This window comes from Sinocyclocheilus anshuiensis, unplaced genomic scaffold (genome assembly GCF_001515605.1).
Source record: "Sinocyclocheilus anshuiensis isolate Anshui unplaced genomic scaffold, SAMN03320099.WGS_v1.1 scaffold279, whole genome shotgun sequence".
In the NCBI taxonomy this organism is placed as follows: Eukaryota; Metazoa; Chordata; class Actinopteri; order Cypriniformes; family Cyprinidae; genus Sinocyclocheilus; species Sinocyclocheilus anshuiensis.
In genome coordinates, this window is record NW_015549591.1 from 299899 (window position 1) to 322123 (window position 22225).

At 36.5% G+C, this 22225-nt stretch overlaps 1 protein-coding gene and 1 long non-coding RNA gene across 5 annotated transcripts in view; one reads left to right on the forward strand and one right to left on the reverse strand.

Moving 5' to 3' along the window:
• Positions 1-2188: 2188 nt before the first annotated feature.
• On the forward strand, positions 2189-10654 carry LOC107658174 (uncharacterized). Its single transcript, XR_001630760.1, has 3 exons — positions 2189-2672; positions 5475-5479; positions 10645-10654. It is a non-coding gene; the product is annotated as an uncharacterized LOC107658174 (long non-coding RNA).
• Positions 3722-22225, reverse strand: part of ralgps2 (Ral GEF with PH domain and SH3 binding motif 2) — a 146812-nt gene continuing 128308 nt past the window's right edge. For 3 of the 4 annotated variants that reach the window (XM_016446633.1, XM_016446634.1, XM_016446635.1), the window contains exons 16-21: positions 18791-18868; positions 14406-14511; positions 12438-12530; positions 8310-8415; positions 8024-8115; positions 3722-5834 (exon numbers count right to left, since the gene is read on the reverse strand). In XM_016446633.1, coding sequence (XP_016302119.1) covers positions 5805-5834; positions 8024-8115; positions 8310-8415; positions 12438-12530; positions 14406-14511; positions 18791-18868 — 505 coding nt within the window. In that variant the 3' untranslated portion in view covers positions 3722-5804. The remainder of the gene's footprint in view (positions 5835-8023; positions 8116-8309; positions 8416-12437; positions 12531-14405; positions 14512-18790; positions 18869-22225) is intronic. The other variant, XM_016446636.1, reaches the window with a different exon arrangement.

Below are 22225 nucleotides of genomic sequence, written 5' to 3' on the forward strand. Positions count from 1 at the left end.
GTCGCTAGCGCTCAAGACACGTTTATCGTCAATATCCAGCCGCCTGCGGGTCAGGCTCCATTCATTACTGCCCGTGTGTCTGACTCTCTGGGCGGATCTTCCTGCCTGCGTGAACGCATTCACACCAGCAGCAAACCTAACCCTTCGCGTCTTAAAGTGAACACGGACTTGTAGTGTACTACTCTAGAGCTCCATCACTGTCTGTGACTAAACGTCCATTTATTAATACATAACCCCTTACATAAATATATAGTTTGTCATGATTAGATTAGGATTTCATTGTAATATATTGAAGTAAACTTAGGCGTCCCGCTGGCGGGACGGTGACAGTTAAGGGGTTTTAATAACATCGATACATAACAGTCCTTATGTTATCGTGTCATGTGGCAAAAATGTAAATTCTACTCACCCTTCATGTCGTTCCAAACCTATTCGACTTTGTGGAACACAAAAGTTATTTCAAATAATGTTCATAATCAAACAGTTTTGGTTTTCATTGACTTCCATTATATAAATAAGGAAAGAAAGAAAGAAGAGGGAGAGAGAGAAAACAGACCTTGAGACTTTTTTATCAAAATAACTTGAAGGTCATGAGGGTCAGTACATGGCAGGATTAACATTTTTTGGGTAACTACCCCTTGAAGGAATAATTTACCAAAAATATGGCAATTCTATCATCATTTACTCACCCAAATGCCATTCCAAGCCTCCTCTGCTGAACACAAGAATGTGAAGTTTTGAAGAATGTGGGTTACCAAACAGTTGCTGGTAGCCATTGTCCATAGTAGGGGGAAAAATACTATGCAAGTCAATGGCTACCAGCAACTGTTTGGATACACACATTATTCAAAATATCTTTTGTGTTTTGCAGAAGAAAGTAGTTCATATAGGTTTGAAAAAACTTGAGGGTGAGTAGGCTAAATGATGACAGGAATTTCATTTTTGGGTAAACTATCACTAACCCTTCTTTATCCAAAAACCAAAATTCTGTCATCAATTACTCACACTTGTGAGTCATGCTCTTCCAAACCTTCATTCATTTCTTTCTTCCTACATAATTGTCTGAAATGCAACAAAACTGAACGCAGCCATCAAGCTAGAACATAACTTTTTTTTTTGAAAGACTAATTAGTCGAATCCTCACAAAAAACTCTCATGACTTCATTGTCCTTCTTAGAGCTTGACAGCTGTCCTACCCCACCCTCTGTCCTAGCATTAGCCTGGGGAATTGTAGCAAAACTCCTTTTGTGTTGAACAAAAAATCTGTAGCGTTTACTGCAAAACAAAACCTTTCCAGTGAAGGCCCTTTCTGGGTAAAATGTAGCTCTTTCAAACAAAAACACTGTCCTCCTCCATCTCCCCATGTATCTTACTTGAGCAGCACAGTTTGCTGTACACTGTAAATGCAGCTAAAAATACCCCACTGAAAGACAAAGGTTCATGCATTTAAAAGTAGAGCAGCACATCTAGATGCAGAGATTTATAAAGAATCACTTTAACAGTAGAGAGACTACTGATTTTTACCACTGGCTCAGGTGGGTAAGCACACGCAGATGATGTTCAGAATGAAATATAGCATGCTGCTTGTAGTATATACACTGGTTATTTTCCTTACTATGTGAAACTGTATACAGTAAGCAATGACCTCATTGTTACATGCTTAATTCAGTGAATGCATCAGAGACTGGCCAGTTGCTGTAAACTGTCTTAACTCTGGTTCTAGTGCTGCAGTCATCATTAATGAAAACTAAAACAACAATTAATTGTAAACATTTTCATGACTGAAATAAAAATTTAAACTAGATACCTGGTACAGTATAGTATAAAACTAAGTAGTTTCAAGTTTCGAGTTTAATATATTTATATAGCACCATTAACAACAGCAGCAGCTGACCGATGTGCTTTACAGCATCAGATGAAAGTAATAGGAAATCACAAATACATTCACAACTAAAAACAAAGCCAATTATATCAACAATTAAATGATATAATAAAATGTAGCAACCTACATGCTATATGAAAATGCCACTAGATAAAAATAACACTGGATTGTGCTGAGAAATTTGATGGCATTAAACATTTTGAAATGAAGTCAGATACTGTAGCAATTAAATACTAAAATTAAAAATGAAAAAGCTAATATAATGTAAATTAAACAAAAAATAACAAAAATACAATTGAAAACTACATTAACTCTGATCAAATATTGACTCGGCAAAGAGATGTTAAAAATCATGGCTGATGATTACGTCATTGCAATGCATTGTGGGATGCCTTGCATTAAGTACATTCTGAATAAAGCCACATCCTCAGCCAAAAGAAGACACCGGGACCACTGGATTAAAAAACATACAACCAAAAGTGTTTATTAGTTTTGTCCTGTCTGGAACCTAGGAGCACATCTCTCAGGTCAAAGGTCATAGCGCTTCCCTGGGTCATGGGTCCCAGCCGGTGTGGGGTCAGACAGGGAGGAGATAAGGTGGGTGGGAGCAGGTCACACAGGATGGCACAGAGTGAGACACACACACACACACACACACACACACACACACGCAAATTCATTTCTTAAACAACTCACTACAAACCTGTATTAGTCTGTTGTAATACACCACCACATAAAACAAGTGATGCGGTGAAGTTCAAACAGCCAAAGAAAGTGGCAGAGAAGATGAGTGTGTGTGTACAGTATGATATCATACGCACTGTAAATATAAAGACAGTGAAACCGAATAGTACAAAGTATGTAGAGATATAGAGAATTTCAATGAAAAGACTGAACATAACATTAACTGTAAAGGAAAAATAAACACAAACCAGGAACAAAAATAACATTTAACATAACTGCAGTTATGGGGGTAAAAAACAAAAAAAACATCCATGAAATAAATGTCATGGACAATTTCATAAATTTCATTACTGTTCATGAAAAAAGTGAGTCAGAGAGAAAGAGATGTAGTGTGAAATAATAAACAACTGGAACAAAAACAATCCAGAAAAGTAGACATGTAGTAGATAACAGAAGCAGCTTAGTCACGTTTCCCACCATTCTTCTCTCTCCATTTATTAACCACACGCAGTTTCGTGCTCTTACTATTCCATAACGTCAACCGTCATCCATGTCTAAGGAACATTTTAGAGAAATAAAGCGAGAAAATGCCACAGAACCAACAGTATCATAATTTACTTTGGTCCAAGTCCCTGCCGGAAAAGGCTGGAGACTTGTCAAGATGCATAACTCATATCAGTAAAATGTCTGGTGTGATGTTCCACTGTTTATTAAGCAAAATTCCCATTTCAACACCTCCTTTAATTCTTGGTGCCAAGTACAAGTGGTTGGTCAGGATCGCCTGAAACTTCTCTGCCTGTGCTTTCACGACGGCTCAAAAATGACAATCCAGCCTCACGGGACTTTCACAGCTTGAACCAAAACAACATTCATGTTCATTTATCATGTAAACACTTTGTCGACAGCTTTTCGAGTGTCTCATTTTGCTGATTGACTTCCATAGCTATTTTCCCTCATCTCAGAGCTTTTCACAACCCAAAGTGCTAATACCTGATATTAAAGGCTCAGAACGATACAAACGTGTGTAAACAAAAACTACCCCAGATCTGCTAACCGGTCACAACCAGCATTTCTCAAATGTCCCAGTATTGCCTGTGCTGAACGCCCCATTTCCTATAAAATCCTCCCTTTTAGGTTAAAGATAGCTTACAAAAATATTGTTTTAAGAAGATAAGCAACGCAAGGTGGCCAGTTTCCCACCCTCGACCTCAGCATCCAATCATCTCCACTCAATCCCATACAAAAACAACCACAAAGCAAATGGTGAGAACTGGTGAGAACGAGTATAAACCAGTTGCCAATTCCTCAGTTACCATTTATGTAAATGTTGTTTATTATCGTCGGTCAAGCAAAGACGCCACAGCACTTCGACACTCTGGAAGAAGTCTCTTGCAATCATCATCCAAGCAAAGGATTCATGTCCTTCATTACCCAAGATCTTCCCTCCTCCTCTCAGAGTGTTTGGAACAAGACTTTGAATCTCAATATGATGTTCCACCCAACTGGAAACAGTAGAGCCGAGCCTGGAAAAATACACTGGTCCGTGAAATACAGAAGAACAGGATCAAGTGAAATGGAAAGATAAAGACGGACCCATCTAATCGAACGTCCTGAGACATCCTGGTCCGGCGGATAAGGCCTCCTGCTTCATGATGCCGCAAGAACGTTAATCATTTGTTCTGAGCTTAGCAGACATCTCTTGTTCCCAATAGAAACTGATAAAGCTGTTCACTAAATGAGCAAACAAGAACCTTAATGGCTCAACGAGAAGAAAACATCCCACGAAAACCAAGTCAAGGTGGCGTTACTTTCAAAATGAAAATGACAAAATCATAGAAAACATGTTAATGTAACAGACAATTAAATCAGTCTAGACATGTGCAACTATCCCAGTAATACTGAAATAAAATAATAAAATAAAACCACATTAAAGCAAAACATAAAACATAAAAGTAGCAGTGGGCCACTGATGCTGCAGAAAACACAAGCGCACAAGTGCCTTATCTCCTGCTCCGATTCCCACCATTCCATTGGAAAACCACTGGTAGACTGGGGAAAAAAATGAAATATAATGGGACTAAAAACAAGTTTGAAGATGTAAACTAAATGACGTCTGCGCCCACTAACATTCACAGCTTGAAAAGTGTGTTTATGTAGGAGTGTGTCCTCAAAGACGACTCGTACTGCGAATCCAGAAGCGAACAAACGATTCTTTTACTGTTTGACTGAACTTGTGTAAACCGGTGTGCTTATTGCAGATGTTTTGAAGCTGTACGAGTCTTACCATAAAGGAGTGACTTCAAACATCTTGTTGTTCCTGCTTGATGAGCTCTTCCATTCTCAATCTTTTCTTCCTACACACCCTTGTTTTGAACATCTTAGTTGCCTTCTAGCAAAACAGACATGTTTGTGTGTGTGTTTGTGTTGATATGAGCTAAAAAGATGGCTGGAGAATCCATAAAAGAGCACAGAGGTTGAACAGAAAAAACTGAAGGAGACATTCAGAAGATAAAGAGTTTCTCTTCATCTGGAATTCATGGAGTATCGGAGCCCTTTCGGAGTTGTGTTTTAATAAATGAGGGACTTCCATTTGCTGCAGTTGAAACCTGTTTGTGGAAAATCTTGTGTCATGCTTGCATTAGCCTTAACTCAAGTGTCTGAAGATGCAATCACCGTCTTGTGTGAGTGTTTGAGGATCGATCTGCAAAACCGGAGAGATTCCTGCGTGTGTTTCGTCAAAGAAGGAGGAGCGCTGATTAGATTTACAACCAGTTAATACATAAAACTCAAGCAACAAAGAAGGTAAAGAAGGTGTAAACAAACTCCAGAGGTCCATGAAGAGTACTTCAAGAAGAGCCCAAGAAGATTCCAAGTTCCTCGCTTGCTGGGAATCGGATGGAAGATGCAGGAAGTGTAAATAAAATGTAAAAGGAAGAAGGAATCAGGTCCTTTCGGGTCAAACCAGCGGAAGGGACACCATTGCTGCTGGGGGCGTCGTGTCGCTCTCTCTTTCACACACACACACACACACACATACACTCTGCTTGTTAAGGCAGTGGTGCTCAAGGAGTTTGCTGTGGGGCTCAGGCTGGGTGATGGCAGTGGAAAAGCTCCAACGCACACAAAACACGAGTCATTTGCTCTTTTATTCGTCCCTGGCCTCTCCTCGTTCCCCAGCGATCTTCATATTCCTCTGCTCTCCTGTCATCCAGCCGTGTTTGATTCGCCCTGGTTTCACTCATTCAAAGGACATTAGATTCGCTGGGACCTGAAATGGAAAAAGAGAAAGTGACAATGAGAAAACCTCAAAGGGATATGTATGATTTCACAAGATCCTGTACTGATATCTACTAGCCATCTATTTCGGATGGTGAGCACTCTAGAGAAAGTTTGAAGAAAAAGTTCCATGAGGAACTCCAAACAATCAAAGATCTTAAAATATTTTACAAATGCAAAAAAAGGGTATGTTTATGATTATAATTAATGCACGATAAGTTATTCACAGTTTGAGTGGAATCAAAATATGCACCAACTAGTGTCTGCAAATATAATAATTAAAAAATAAAATACTTTTTTATTGTAAGCTGTAAATAATACATAATAATACATTTTAAAGGTGCAGTAGGAGATCTTGGAAAATGCTAACTTTAGCCTGATAGCACTGAAAGCGAACGTCCCACCCTCCATGCAATCGCCGTCCAAAGCCACGCCCCCTGAACGCATATTACGCTCACAGACCAGAGACAACATTACTACAATAGGCTACATCAGGTTCCCAATTCCAGCCCATGTTCCGAAGTGAAGTAAACTTCAACGGATTTCCCCTGCTCAGGGAGTAGGGAGCAATGAACACTGTGTAGGGATCATATCAATCGGAACACAGTTCATGCATAGCTCACTTCTAACGACTGGATTAACCGCTGGGCTACATCATGTGTCATTCACCTGTGAGAAAACTTTAAAAGTACTACAATACCAGGGAGGAAGATCGGGTTGTTGATGTTTGTCTGCCATTCTCGCTCTGTCTGCACAGCGTGCGTGAACGCGCTGATGACGTATCCTGTCTGCGCGAACAGGGTGCGCAGAGGTATGCTAATACATACGTTGACAGGCAGGTAGGAAAGCATATTAAAACGCTCGGACCGAGCGTTTTGATTGGACGAACATTTCTTGGTCCTACGCCTTCCACAGAATATATAAATACAGACAAATACATTTAGACCACTTAACTTAATGATTGCTATCGGGATGTGAAGAGACTTTCAACCAGCATAACAAAAAATGTTTCTGAAGACAATCACCTATTTCACCTTTAAATAAAATGTTTACATATAATTAAAAAATTTAAAAAGATTCATATAAAGATATCTTTCAAATAAATGATTTCTTTCCATCAAAAAATCCTGGAAAAAATGTACCACTATTTCCACAAAAATATTAAGCAGCACAAGTGTTTTCAACATGAATAGAAATAACAAATGTTTCTTGAGCAGCAAATCAGCATATTAGAATGAAGCTGAAAATTTAGCTTTGCATCACATCAATAAATCACATTTTAAAATACATTAAAAGAGTAATTTTAAATTGTAATAATATTTTACACAATTATGTTTTTATAATACCTAGAATGTTATAATATTTATTTATAATATTTGAATTTATTATGACTTATGTTGTATTCATTGTATTTGGTGTAAATTTATGTTTGTTTAATTTAGTACCTCAAAATGAATTAATTCATGAAAAAAACTATTTTGTTGAGAATTAGAGATATTGAGAAATATAGTGCTGATTAAACTGGATAATATATCATGATCTGATAACTATAGGCCCATATTTAAAAAGCCATCACCTAAACGGCTTCAGTGTTGTTAGCTAATTTCTGTAGTTCTAGTTTGCAATGTAGTTAACATCTTTTTAAAAAGAGTAGCTTGACTGTAGTTTAACTATTGTAAATAATGAATAGCTCCTTTCAAACTAGCTTCTCCAACACTGCACTTGACAGGAAATGTGTAGTAAAGATCAAGCACTAGAGGGCAGTGCCATTGCTCAGTTTAATGAAGACCTAAACACCTGCTGGCAGAACCAGGTTTTGTAGGTCGGTCTGACCCGGTGCACTTGGAAACAACAGGTTTCAAAAAGCCATTATGTGAAATGCTGTTAATTTAATAGATCCCACTGAAACTGTGTTAATGATTTGCTGCTTCAGAAAAGAAGGTTAGAGCAAAATGTAACCACATTTACTGAACTCAAAGGATTTCAACACAATAGCATCTCCAGAGGAGCAATTAACATCTACAATTTAGCTTAAAAATGCAGCCTTTGCATGGAAACGCTCTGAACACTGAGTGCACACCGAAGGGCACTAAATGGCTTTATGTGGTGCATTTTCTCTACAAAGAAAACTGTGAGTTAAATAACGCTCTAAGCTGAATAAATCCACACACACACACTCACCTGTTGCCTGTTGCTTTGACAAGCTGCACTCAAGTGTTTGAACCACAGCAGAGCGTTCATTCTGTTCCCTGCTTGGAACTTATATGAGTTTCCTGACAGCACACAAACAAATAATTGCAGATAATTGCATATTATCATATACAGATAAATAGTAAATCTTTTCTCAGTATCGACTGAATAGATGTTTTGCAATAGGCTTTATTTTTGTGATAGGGTGTCGCACTCTTTGATTGAGGCTTGCGATTGGCTGCTGTCAGAGTACAAGGCTTGTGATTGGCTGTCTTACCGTGCTCAGAGTCAGTCAGCAGGAAAATGTCGGGATGCTCCGGGTCATCTGCCATCATGGCCATTAAGCCCAAAACAGAAACACTTTTGCTGGCGTTAGACTTGAACTGTGGAAAATAGTCAAAATATTAAAATGCTTCTAGAATTATTTTTTTAATTCAATATAAACATTTTTATTACACATTCTATTAATAGCATTACAATTTGTACAGAAATTAATTATTTTGAAATACTGGGATTATTATTTGTATTAAAAACTGAACATTACAGTCAAAATATAAAAAAGTGCCAATCAATTGTTTTGTACTATATAAATATTTTTATTATAAATTATATAAATGACATTACAATTTGTATAAAATAATTTAATTAGAATTATTAATATTATTATTAAAATGCTTCTAATCAAATTATATTGAATGGCATTACAATTCTTATAAAACTGTATTTAATTTGAAATTATATTAATGTATTATTTTTATTATTATTATTACTATTACTATACTGAAAATAAAATAATTATAAATTAGGGTCCAAATATTAAATGCTTCTAATCTAATTTTCATTTAATATAAACATTTAAATATTAAATAGCATTACAATTCTTATAGAAATTAATTTATATTGAAAATGTACTATTATTATTATTATTATTATTATTATTATTAATACTACTACCTATTGTTGTTGTTGTTATTATTATTTAATTAATATCCACATCATACGATTGATCACGATTGATCACTCGCGAGATCAAACGTGATCAATCGTTCCTACAATCGACAAGTGCGTGGTCTCGCGGTCTGGTCAAATCGTCTAGTGTGTGCGCTTAGAGGATTATGTCTGTGGTCTCCCATGGTTTTAAAATCGTTTAAGATTTGAAAATCGTCTAGTGTGTCCCAGGCCTTAGTGTATGTGTATTTGATAGCGACATGTGCTTCTCATTAACACTAGCTATGTTTCCATCTACCTATTTGGATTATCGCATAAAAAAACGCTGGATGGAAATGCCAAGATGTGCATAAATTCTAAAAATGCACATAAAAAAACTTATGCGCACAATTGAGTAGGATAAACTTTTTATCCAATAAGAAAAAATTTGCATAAACTACAATAGCCGGGTTTCCATCCAAAGTTGCAAATTTAACTTATGCGCAAAACTGGAATATCGCATAAAACATTTGCGAACAAGCATCGTTTCCATCCAACAAGTCAAAGAGAACAGAATCGTCTCTTCCTGAGAAACTGGCACTATAAATCACTAAGAAAAGTAGGAGAATATAATAATTTTCATATATAATAAATTACTTGCGCTTCAGAGCGAGCAGACGAAACGCAATGAATGCGGTCATTGCTTTTGGAGGTGGATGCTGCTGTTTGGGAACGCAGTCGTGTAAGGCATTTCTGGGAGGCAATTATACAGAAATACTTTGATGACAGACTTTGCTCGGGCATTTCCAAATGACCATAACAACATTTCAGATGCTGTGGAATGAGATCGGTCTGCTGGTTAGTCAGGTTTTGCCGTCCCATAGCGCAAAGTCACATGACTTTTTTGATGCGCTTGGAGGAATTTATTCGCAAAATGCATTTCCATCTCCCATTATTTGCATCAACCGTTTTTCGCACAAGTCAAAAACCACCTCGAGCGAGCGTAAAAACGTTTTTGCGAATTAAGGGATTTTTCTTCGAAATTTGACGTTTCCATCACTCGTTTCTCATGTGATACTTCAAAATGTGCATTAAAATAGGGTGATGGAAACATAGCTAGTGGAAACACATTTACCTAATAAATTCCACCATGCCAATTGAAGAAGTCATGTGACTTTGCGCTATGAGACGGGATGACTTGACTAACCAGTAGACCGATCTCGTTCATAGCATCTATATGTTGTTATGGTCATTCTGAAATGCCTGAGGAAAGTCTGTCATCAATGTATTTCTGTATAATTACTGTATTACATGACTGCGTTCCCAAACAGCAGGCATCTACCTCTAAAAGCAATGACCGCATTTATTGTGTTTCGTCTGCTCTCTCTGAAGCACAAGTAATTTATTACATATAAAAATTATTATATTCAGTGGCTTCTCCTAGTTTTCTTAGAGATATTTAGTGCCAGTTTATCAGGAAGTGACGAATTTGTTCTCTTTGACTCGTTGGATTAAAACGGTGCTTTATTCGCAAATGTTTTATGCAACATTCCAGTTTTGCGCATAAGTTAAATTCGCATCTTTGGATGGAAACATAGCTATTGGTAATGTGTGATGTCATCCATCTCATTATCCAATGACTGCGAACAGCTGCCCTCATTCAGCACTAAAGCCTGATTAATCAGTCATCTGGCATGCTGCTGTTAGCATCCTTCCTGGCTCCAACAACTCTTCCTCCCCTCTCTACACCTCCTGGACAGCATCACATCTCTACAAACGCCACCCAAGGCTTTCTGTCTGACTGAGTCCATTCAGCGTAACTGTTCCTGGCTCACAGGATCCCTGTCTCTCCCAAACTCTCCTGCTGGATGGTATTAGTATAAGCATTCTCCCATCAGTGTCATACTGAAGTGATTATGTGATGACGCATCAGGCTGCAGGACACAGTGATGCTCTCTTCCTCTAACATGATGAGTGTCATAATTTCATCAGCTTCAGATGGACCACCCATGGACTGTATAAAGCATACTGTACGCTAACCCTGGTCAAATCAGACAGTTCTAATCTCACAGATGCACCACTATGAAAATTGTGGGAATGAGGGCACTCAGGATTTTATTAGTCCGAAGTGAAAAAAAAAAAGAAAAGCAGTGCAATAACTACTACCATGATGTACATTGCTGTTGAAAAGTTTGGAGCCAGTACAATTAATTTTTTTTTTTGAAAGAAAGATTAAAAAAAAAATAATAATAATAAATAAATAAATAAATAATAATATATATCTTTTTTATTTAGCAAGGTCACATTAAATTGATCAAGTGTGACAATAAATGTATTTATAATTGAACAAAATATTTCTATTCCAAATAAATGCTGTACATTTGAACTTTCTATTGATCACAGAATCCTGAGAAAAAAAAGTATCACGCTTTCCACAAAAATATTAAGCAGCACAACTGTTTTCAACAATGATAATAATGCAAAATGTATCCTGAGCTGCAAATCAGCATATTAGACTGATTTCTGAAGATTCATGTGACACTGAAGACTGGAGTAATGATGCTGAAAATTCAGCTTTGCATCACAGGAATAAATTATATTTTAAAACATATTCAAATAGAAAACAGTTATTTTAAATTGTAATAATATTTCACAATGCAACAGTTTTTACTGTATTTCTGATCAAATAAATGCAGCCTTGATGAGTATGAGACTTCTTTCAAAAACATTACAAATCTTGCCAAACCCAAACAATTTTGAAGGGTAGTGTATATTTATTTTAAACTGAAATGTTTTTATCAATTTTTATCAAATACTACTACAACTTATTATTAATAATAAAAATCATAAGTCACATTACACTAATATTAATTTCTTTAAAATTATAAAAACAATTGCTTTGTCAGTATATATATATATATGTGACCCTGGACCACAAAATCAGTCTTAAGTCGCTGGGGGATATTTGTAGCAACAGCCAAAAATAAATTGTACGGGCCAAAATTATTGATTTTCCTTTTATGCCAAAGATCATTAGGATATTAAGTAAAGATCATGTTCCATGAAGATATTTTGTAAATTTTCTACTGCAAATATATCAAAACTTAATTTTTGATTAGTAATATGCATTGCTAAGAACTTCATTTGGACAACTTTAAAGGCGATTTTCTCAATATTTTGATTTTATGCACCCTCAGATTCCAGATTTTCAAATAGTTGTATCTCGGCCAAATATTTTCCTGTCCTAACAAACCATACATCAATGGAAAGCTTATTTATTCAGCTTTCAGATGATGTATAAATCTCAATTTCGAAAAATTGACCCTTATGACTGGTTTTGTGGTCCAGGGTCACATATATATACAAAATCTTCTTTAAGCTTCTTAAATGTAGCCATTTTTTTTTTGCCAGAATAAGCAACAATATAGTTTGTGAGACTACTGTGTGCTGGTATCTGTAATAGTGTGGAAAGACTCACATGCTTCCTCTCTGTGGCCTTGAGGGACTTAGCAGGATAATAGTAAAGCTGAGTACCACAAAGAGCCACCCAATACTTAGTCCACGCTGCCACCTACAGACAATACAAGAGAAACCGAGAGAGACAAAACATTAGTCCAAACACTGAAGCTTACAGACCCACACCAGAAGAGCTTTCTCAGAGGTAGTGCAGAGAAACAAATAAACAAACTATTGACCACAGACATTTATCAACCACTTAACTTACAATAATTCAATTCAATTCAATTAAAGGTACTCTAACGTAAATGTGTAACAATCAAATTTAATTTCATAAGACTACCACATACACCACTGGCACACACATACATATACACAGCCTATAAGTGTGCTTTATTTTCATGGCTGAATTAAAACTAACTTTTATAAGTACAAAATCCCTACAATGTCAGCTATGCATAATATATCAAGCTTTTGTGTGAGACACATTTCCTGAGCAAGCACAAAACAAAATAGAAGGCCAAGAAGAAATCTGAACATATCGATCAAGATTAACCGGATGATACACTTAATTATACGTTTATGCAAAACGGAGCCCAAACTGTACAAACATGTAGTTATCCAGTGTATGTACGTGCAAGCTTGAGTAAAAGGTCTAGAAATACAGAGACAGGCAGATTTAGTAGCAGATCAAATATGTGCAGGAGATGTGGGTTTTAAAAGGCCTCTCAGCTCCCATTACTGGACTTCAACGCAGTATCTTTTACTGCCTTGGCTCCGTTCACACACTCCTCTCTGAGGAAACCGCTGAGTTTGATGGAGCTAATGGAGAAATGACTGACAGTTAAGAGAGACTGTAGAGCAAAAGATGAAAGAGCAGATTATGATGAGAGGGCAGAGGGGAAAGAGACATAACGACAGAGATGGAGGAGTGCAGACAGAGAAACGCGCTTGAGCAAAGGATCCCAACTGGTTTTGATTTTACATTGGACATCAAGTAGTGACCCAACAGAACCAAATTCGTTTCATGTAAAAAAGTAAAATGTCATCATGATCAAGCAATATTTGCTACAGTTCAAAATTTTGGGATGAGTATGATTTTTTTTTTTTTTTTTTTAGAAATTGATACTTATATTCAGCAAAAGTGACAATAAAAAATGATATTTCAAATAAATTGTTCTTTTGAACTTGTCTATTCATCAAATAAAAAAAATGCCTCACAGATTCTTCAAAAATATTAAGCAGTTTTCAACACTGATAATAATAAGAAGAAATGTTTCTTGAGCGCCAAATCAGCATATTAGAATGATTTCTGAAGGATCATGTGACACTGAAGACTGGAGTAATCACATCACAGGAGTAAATTAGATTAATAGTATTTCACACTATTACTGTTTATAGTATATTTTTTCATCAAATAAATGCAGCGGGCATTGGAGACTTCTTTCGAAAACATTAAAAAAATCTTACAGACCTCAGACTTTAGAATGGTAACATGTTATAATATAATATAATGAAATATGCATACATTAATGATAACTTAATAATATTACTATGAAAATACACAAACTCTCCATGCTAGCTTTTACCAAGTATCAGATGCATATGTATCAAAATAAACCTTTACTGGACTTTGACGTCAAAAACAAAATGTTTTAAATTGCAATATTATTTCACAAAATTACTGTTTTTACATTTTTAATCAAAACGCGAGTGTAAGAGACTTCTTTCAAAAACAGTAAAATAACAATGTAATATTAATGTAATATTGTGTACTATTCCACGTGTCAGATGAATGTATCAAAATAGAGTTTTATACTGCATTTGTCAACAATAAATAGATATGGGAAACAATTTTTCTCTTTCTTTTCTTTTTCCTTTTTATTTTGGTTTGCTAATAATGCACCATTTTAAAAAAAGAAAGGAAAAGAGGGTGAGATCACAGGGAGATTTTCTGGCCAGGAGACAGATGAGGCGGTGGTGCTCTCACCGTGGGTTTCTTGCCCTCCTTGAGGACTGTTTTCCTGCGTAAGACCCCCTGAACTGTGACGGCTCCTGGGTACAGATGCACCGCCAGCTCCTCCGACTCTGCAGAGCTACACACACACACACAGGTTTAACTGACACATGGGACATGCAACACTTTTTAAAAAGACACACATAAATGTATAAACCAAGTGAACATATTTTAAAAGCCACACCCCAGAGTTATGATGTAAAGACAGTGAGGGTGTTTGAGAGAGAAAAACAAAGCAAATGAGTAAACTGTTAAAAACTGAAAAGGTAATAGTGACTAATCTGTCTTAAAGGGATAGTTCACCCAAAAATAAATTCTGTCATCTTTTATTCAACCTCATGTCACTCAAACATGTATATATTAAATTATATGAATTCAAGAACATTGATTTGCTCATTTAGACTGAACTGAAAAAATATCTGACTCAAAATAGTGGTTCATTTATGAACTCTCATGAACCTGCCAAGCAGAACTTGGACAGAAGTCAAGATTCTCACTGAATATCAACTTTAGTTTCCTTACACAAAGCTACTGTGTGACTTCAGAAGACTTGGAATACAACACACACTTTTTTTTTGTATCAGTAAGGAAAGTGACTGATTTGGATTGTGGGTGAGTAAATCATGACATAATTTTCTGTTTTAGGTGAACTATTTGTTTACTTCTGTAAAAAATATATATATTTTTTTTTATTGTTTCTCTTATTTTTTCTCAGCTTCTGCATACTACCAGAAGCATTTTCTCTTTTCACAAGTACAGAAACAAAGCAACTCTACCGCCTACACAATTTGTAACAGACATTTAAGAGCCACAAAACATTCCTTTATTATTCATTTCTAAATCTAATGTTTTAGGTGAACTATTTGTTTACTTCTGTAAAAAATTTTTTTATTTTTTTTATTGTTTCTCTTATTTTGTCTCAGCTTCTGCATACTACCAGAAGCATTTTCTCTTTTCACAAGTACAGAAACAAAGCAACTCTACCGCCTACACAATTTGTAACAGACATTTAAGAGCCACAAAACATTCCTTTATTATTCATTTCTAAATCTAAACATAAAAGAACAACTGCCTTACACTTAAAGATTATTTCACCGTCTGGTCCTTCAGACTCACTGAATTGGCTTTGGTTTAGTTTCACTTACAGTAGGATCTAAAAATAAAAACCCTCTAACGTATGACATTAACACTACTATATACCAGCATGCTGCTCATAAATACACTTTTGTGGCATTTTAAAGTCCACTTAGTGAAGGTTTTCTTAGGCTGCATGTCCACCAAAGTGTTTTTCCCCGAGGCTAGCATATTTTTTCAATTGTTTCCAAAGGGAGCGCTGTGTTTTTTAAAACGCCAGGAGCATGCCGAGCGTGGAGTGTCTTTTTCACGCTGAGCGCTCGGGTGTTTTTTTCTCTGTGCCGAGAGTTGAAGAATGTTCAACTTTAAATAAAACGCAGTGCTCTTCACTGTCATGTTTTAGTCAGCCGTCCAATCACAGTGGAGGAGGGGCGGGACTAATACCACACCGACCGAATGTCACACATTCTGCTTGTACTACGACTAAACAACAATGGAGGAGATGTTAATATTGCTTGTCTCAGAGTATACGTGTCTGTACAAGATGGGATTCCCGAACTATTATGAATATTAATATGAAAAATAATGCTTGCAACATTTAATTCACATTGCGTCTGCCACATTACTTCAGTGGATATTCTGTATCATAGTAACCAAAGCGCCTCAACTGAAAAAAAATAAATAAAAATGCTGCGCCGCAGAAGCGCTCACAGCTAGGCGTTTACAGCTGGCTAAAAAAAACTTTAGACCACACACAGCCTTAATTCTGTTTCCATGATCATTTTCTACATTTTCTCATATTGTAAAAACCCTGTTTTTTTTGCTACTGCACCTTTAAGACTTCTATATGTAGATGGTCTCTGTTATGATTGGGTAATCTCTCCAGATGTAAACTGCATAACAATACCGAAAAATTGTTGATATGCAAAATTGGGTGGTCATTTGTTAACCATGAGCACCATATGTGTTTCATTTATGAACTAGCTTATGTACATTTATTTTTATTTTTTGATTGCTTTTTTGAAGCGGTGTTTTAAAAGGGGACGAATTTAGCCACACAGAAACGCTCTCTGCGAGGGTTTTATCGTGCTGTGCTTTGACGCGCAATACTCTCAGCATGGTAAAACCCTGTCTGAGAGGTTGAGTCTCAAAATTAAATTGACCCTTTTTAAAGCACCGCTGGGGTTTTCAGAGCACTGCTTGTATAACAAATGCACCACATTCAACAATAAATTTCAAGACAATTACTGTCAGACTTCAAATCATCTGCTGTGAGCAATGTTCCCTTTATTATTTACAGAATTTGAAGGTCTTCATCTAAGCTTCTATAGCTTTTTAGTCTATTTATTTGTTGAACATCTGGCAGTTATCCTGCACAATTCGTTTTTTTAACTGTTCATGTTCACATTCTGTGCACCTTTTTAAAAACTCAGAGGCCTCTTTTCCATTTTTTACAATTACAATTTAGTTGTTTTTGAACACAGGAACACATCCAATGTGAACGGCCTCTAAGAACTGCATTTGATGGACCCATTTACTGAACTTGTCATCAAAATGCCATAACTGGCTGTTTCTGCTGAGGTATGCAAGGCCACGATGCAGTTCAGCCAATCGCATTCATATCTGAATCTACTGCTGTATGCAAACACTTACTTTTCACAATCCAATCAACAGCTGATGATCAAGTCCTGTCCTACATGCTATTCTTAATTGATGAGCTGCTTCACTCGGAAATAGTTACAATACAGTTGTCACAAATCAATCTCAACTTCCACTTCATATCGACATTAAAGGAATAGTTCACCAAAAACTGAAAATGTGCTAAAAAATGTTGCTCACTTGCAGTGAATGGGTGCCATCAGAATGAGAGTCCAAACAGCTGATAAAAACATCACAACAATCCACATGCAAGTAATCCACAAGCTGTGTGTTTGTAACAAACATCTATCATTAAGATATTTCTAACTTCAAACCATTGCTTTCAGCTAAAATAAGAGTCCTCTATTCATAATATCGTTTTCTCCAATGAAAAAAGTTCTTGTATGAATCGGGAGAAAAATATACACAGATCAAGCACCATTTACAAGCAAAAACAGTTAAAAAAAAACTTGTCTTGGCGGTGGATTTTGATGTGAGAGGACAACAGGGGATGGACACTTTCACTGGAGGAAGTGTTATTATGGATTATGGACTCGTATTTTTACCATAAGCGATGGTTTAAAGCAGGGGTGCCCAAACTCGGTCCTGGAAGGCCGGTGTCCTGCAGAGTTTAGCTCCAACTTGCCTCAACACACCTGACTTCAAGTTTATAGTATGCCTATTAAGAGCTTGATTAGCTGGTTCAGGTGTGTTTAATTGGGGTTGGAGCTAAACTCTTCAGGACACTGGCCCTCCAGGACCGAGTTTGGGCACCCCTGATTTAAAGTCACCTTAATGATGGATTTGTTTCTTACAAACATGCAGCTTTTTGCTTCACAAGTCATTAATTGTTGGACTGGAGTCGTGTGGATTACTTGTGAATTATTGTGATGTTTTTAATCAGTTGTTTGAACTCTCATTCTGACGGCACCCATTCACTGTAGAGGATCCACTGGTGGATCCACTGGTGAGCAAGTGATGTAATGCTACATTTCTCCAAATCTGTTCAGATGAAGAAACAAACTCATTTACATCTAGGATTGGCTTAGGGTGTGTGGATTTTCAGCAAATTTTCATTTTAGGCAAACTACTCCTTGAGGATGACTAGTTTACTATTATTTAGACAATCTAATAACTAGTGAATTATCACACATTCTGAGTTTAATGGAGTGTTGATTATTTTATGAATTTTTAGCACAGAATTAATTCAAGTCATTCACAGTGATGGTGCTTTTGGTGCTAAAGGTCGCCATTTAGCTGTATTGTAGGGAGTAAATCAACATTAGTCGTTCAAACCCTTATTTCAAAAGAGGAACATTTAGTTTTCCCATGATATGTTTCTTTATAACATTGCAGCAAGCGGCATTATTACAGCAGAGGTGAGAGGAGCTGTGCGCGTTTGGAGAACAGAAAGCAGGAGCTATCAGAAGAGATGCTTCAGTGGCTTTTGCGGGTTTTGATTAGCAGCAACAAGCCACGACTGCAGCATAAGAGTCAACATCACACACGTGATTCAGAAAAGCCCACCACCTGATTCCACAGTAAGAAAACACACACTACACACTGTGATGGCGATAGCTCCCCAGTTGTACGGGTAAGTCAGACTGAGAGAGACCCGGCGGGGGGTCGAAGGGTTGTTGAGTTACCTGCTGGGCCTGAGCGCTCCTCTGCAGGAAATGCGACCCACTCTGCTGACGGGGCCCAGAGAGTGGTAGAATCGAGTCCTGTAGAGTGTCAGTCATAGCGGGGCAGTGGTCAGTCACAGCCCTCACACACAACACACAGTACAGGCTGTGCTAGAGCTCTGCACCTTTTTTCTTTGTCTCCTTCTATGGTCTAAAGACTCTGGCTAACATGTCTGAACAAATGGTTGGCACACAATACGTGGTCAACCGATAAAGGTTTTTCAATAACCCATGTGATATCTAGAAAGCAGGGTGGCCAATGACCAATATAGTGTCACTATATTTAATATAACTAATGGAGAGTATACAGTTAGCCAGCTATTAAGTGACAAGATGGCAAGCGTTTATTTTGCAAAAATGACCGGCGGACTGTATAATATCCCACTAGTTACTAATGACTAAAAAATGAAATAAAATAAAATAAAAATTAGGGATGCACCAAAATTTCATCCGCCGAAAATGCCATTTTGCCATTTTTGGCCAAAAGTAAAAAACTGCAGAAAATATGAGCCTAAAATATATGCTCCGCCCGGCAGTGATCAGCGTGCCACTCTATGAATATGCGTTTCGTTGAGTTGCTCACGGCCCATGCGAACGCTCGTGTACTGCTCATGCTCACCGGAAAAGCAAAGTCCGCTCAAATAAGTACATTTCTATGTAGCATACTTGTTCCTGTTTGCAATAGTGCTACTGTGCTGTAACATGGTGTAGTACCGCTGTACTGGGCAACGCTGGTAAAATGATGCTAGCTTCTCACGATCTGCTCCCCGCTATGTTCTGCTCACATTAGAGGGTGACACAGGAGTGGATTTTCAAACCTCTCCCATCCCACTCCCACAAAAAAAAATCCCGTCCCGTCCCAATCCCACGAAAAACCTGGTGGAAAATCCCGTCCCATCCCAATCCCGGAAGAATGACTTCCATTCCCTCCCACTCCCGTGTTGTTTTTTGGCCGGAATCTGTCAGTTACAGTGAAAAAATACAGTACAGATCACTGCATGCCCACTTTAGTTGAATAAAAATCCAAAATGTAGTTTTTTGTTATTTTATTGAACTGAAAGCCAGCTTAAACAATGCACAGTGTACATTGCACACACATTAAATTTCATGTAAATCATCCATACTAACTGTTTTATATTTGATTTTTTTTTTTCATTTGAAAGTAGACATTTCACTCTCTATAGATATATTTTTCATACACGGAGTTTCGAAGTTTCTCGCTCAAGTTCACAGACCGAGACGGCAGAAAGCGCATCCTGTTTGCTTTAATTATTTTACAGAAGCGCAACGTTTCGTTGTTATTCTGAGTGCACACAAATAAACGAGTTTTTACAGATTCGAAAGATGTATTATTTTTTTCTGTATGACCAAAAATTACGGAGTATTTTAAGAGCAAGTGAGCACCGGTGCCTCCATCTGTCCTGCAGTGAGCGTGCTGCTGTTCAGCTTCCACACAGACACTTGAATATAGCGCACATTTCTCTAGGTTAACATTAGATTGAGCGGCCATGTAAAGTTGTTACTACATACATCTTTCAGATGAAAAGCCATATTTGAGGTCGATGAATGATAGGTGGGTGTTTGGATGTCCTGCCCGATGTACTGTATTACCATAGAGCAGCCGTTAACGATCTGTCTGTCATGGACTGCGTACGTCATTCACTTAACCAGCCACACCAAAGCAAACAGGAGGAGAGCATAAAGAGACAGGGCAACTAGATTTGAGTTTAAAATTAAAATATACAGTTTATAGTTTATTTATATAAAAGGTATATTTGTGTATAAAGTTGGGTATCATAGTGTTATTACGATTCCCGGTCCCGCCCACTCCCACTGACATTTTTCCTGTCCCGTCCCAATCACGTGATCAATAGTGATTTTGTTTCCCATCCTACGGGATTCTCGAAAAAATGTCAGCCTCTAGCTCACATGCTCTGATAATAATAGCTTTGTATGACTATACATTATTTGGATAATTAGTCAAAAAAAAAAAAGAAAAAAAGAAAGTTAAATCCGATTCTGTTGAATAGAACTGGAAAAAAAAATATTGATATTTAATATATTTTCTGTCAAATTTTATTTTGTTACTTTCAATAAAAGTGTGGTTATTTTATTGGCTTGTATTTTTTTAATTCAGTATCATTAAATTAAAAAGTCTTACAAAATTATTTTACATTATTTAAAAAAATTATAATTATTATTCGTCCAGAAATTTCGGTTTCGTCCCAGAATTTTCATTTCAGTGCATCCCTAATAAAAATGAAATAAAATCCATCAAAGAATCCTAAAAAAATGTATCACAGATATATTAAAAACAATTAAATATATTTAAAAAACTGTTTAATATATGTTTTTTTGATGGATCATTTCACACTCAAGGCTGGAATACTGACTGCTGAAAATTCAGCTTTGTATCACAGGAATAAATAAAACCTTCAAATATTATAACACAAAATAGGTATTTTAAATTGTTAATTATAATTTTTTTTACAGCATTTTTATTCAAAAAAAACAAAAATGCAGCCTTGGTGAGAATAACAAATTTTATTCAAAAACGTAAAAAAACCTTTTTGAACGTTATTGTAAATATTTGACTGATTTTCACAGAATTGTGCCCAATCAGAATCACGTATTCCAGAGAACCAAGAACAAACTTTATTAAATAAATAAATAAATAAATATACACAAACGCTGCATTTTTACTTAAAATATTTAAAAACAGAAATTGTGCGTTATCCATAAATAAATACAATATGGACTAAAAAATTAATTCAATACCATTTTTTTTTACTCAAAAAATACTTAAAAACAGAAATTGTGCATTATCCATCAATAAAGCTATTGGCTTTTGGAATTGACACTTCTATTACCCGGCCAAACTGGCAGGGTTAACGGTTAATTTTGATAAACACAAAATGGTAAAATTAATATATGATTGATTAAAATATAATTATTTATAATTTATTAAATCCCTACTTATATATATATATATATATATATATATAACAGACTACCTTTTTAGAACACAGAAGGAGACAAAGAAAAGGGGGCTTTGACATGCATTTAGGGTACACTGATGCGGTTGTGTACACCTGAAGCAGCATGGTTGGCAGCGGCCATCACAAATTACTCTCTTATACTCTGTTCCTGTTACCGGAAGTTTATCTCATTAGCTACAATAGAGGTAGAGCACTAAAGAGAAAGCACAGGCAGCTGAGAGTCACAGAACACACTCTTCTGTGCCAAAAAACACTTTCTAGTGCAAAGGTCCTTTTACATTCACATGCTGAAGCTCGTTTTAGCCCAGGTGTTCAGTTATGGGAAACTAAAGTCTCAAAGCAGGTTTATGGTCACACCTGATATTGTCAATGCATTATAAACAATAAATTGCAGATT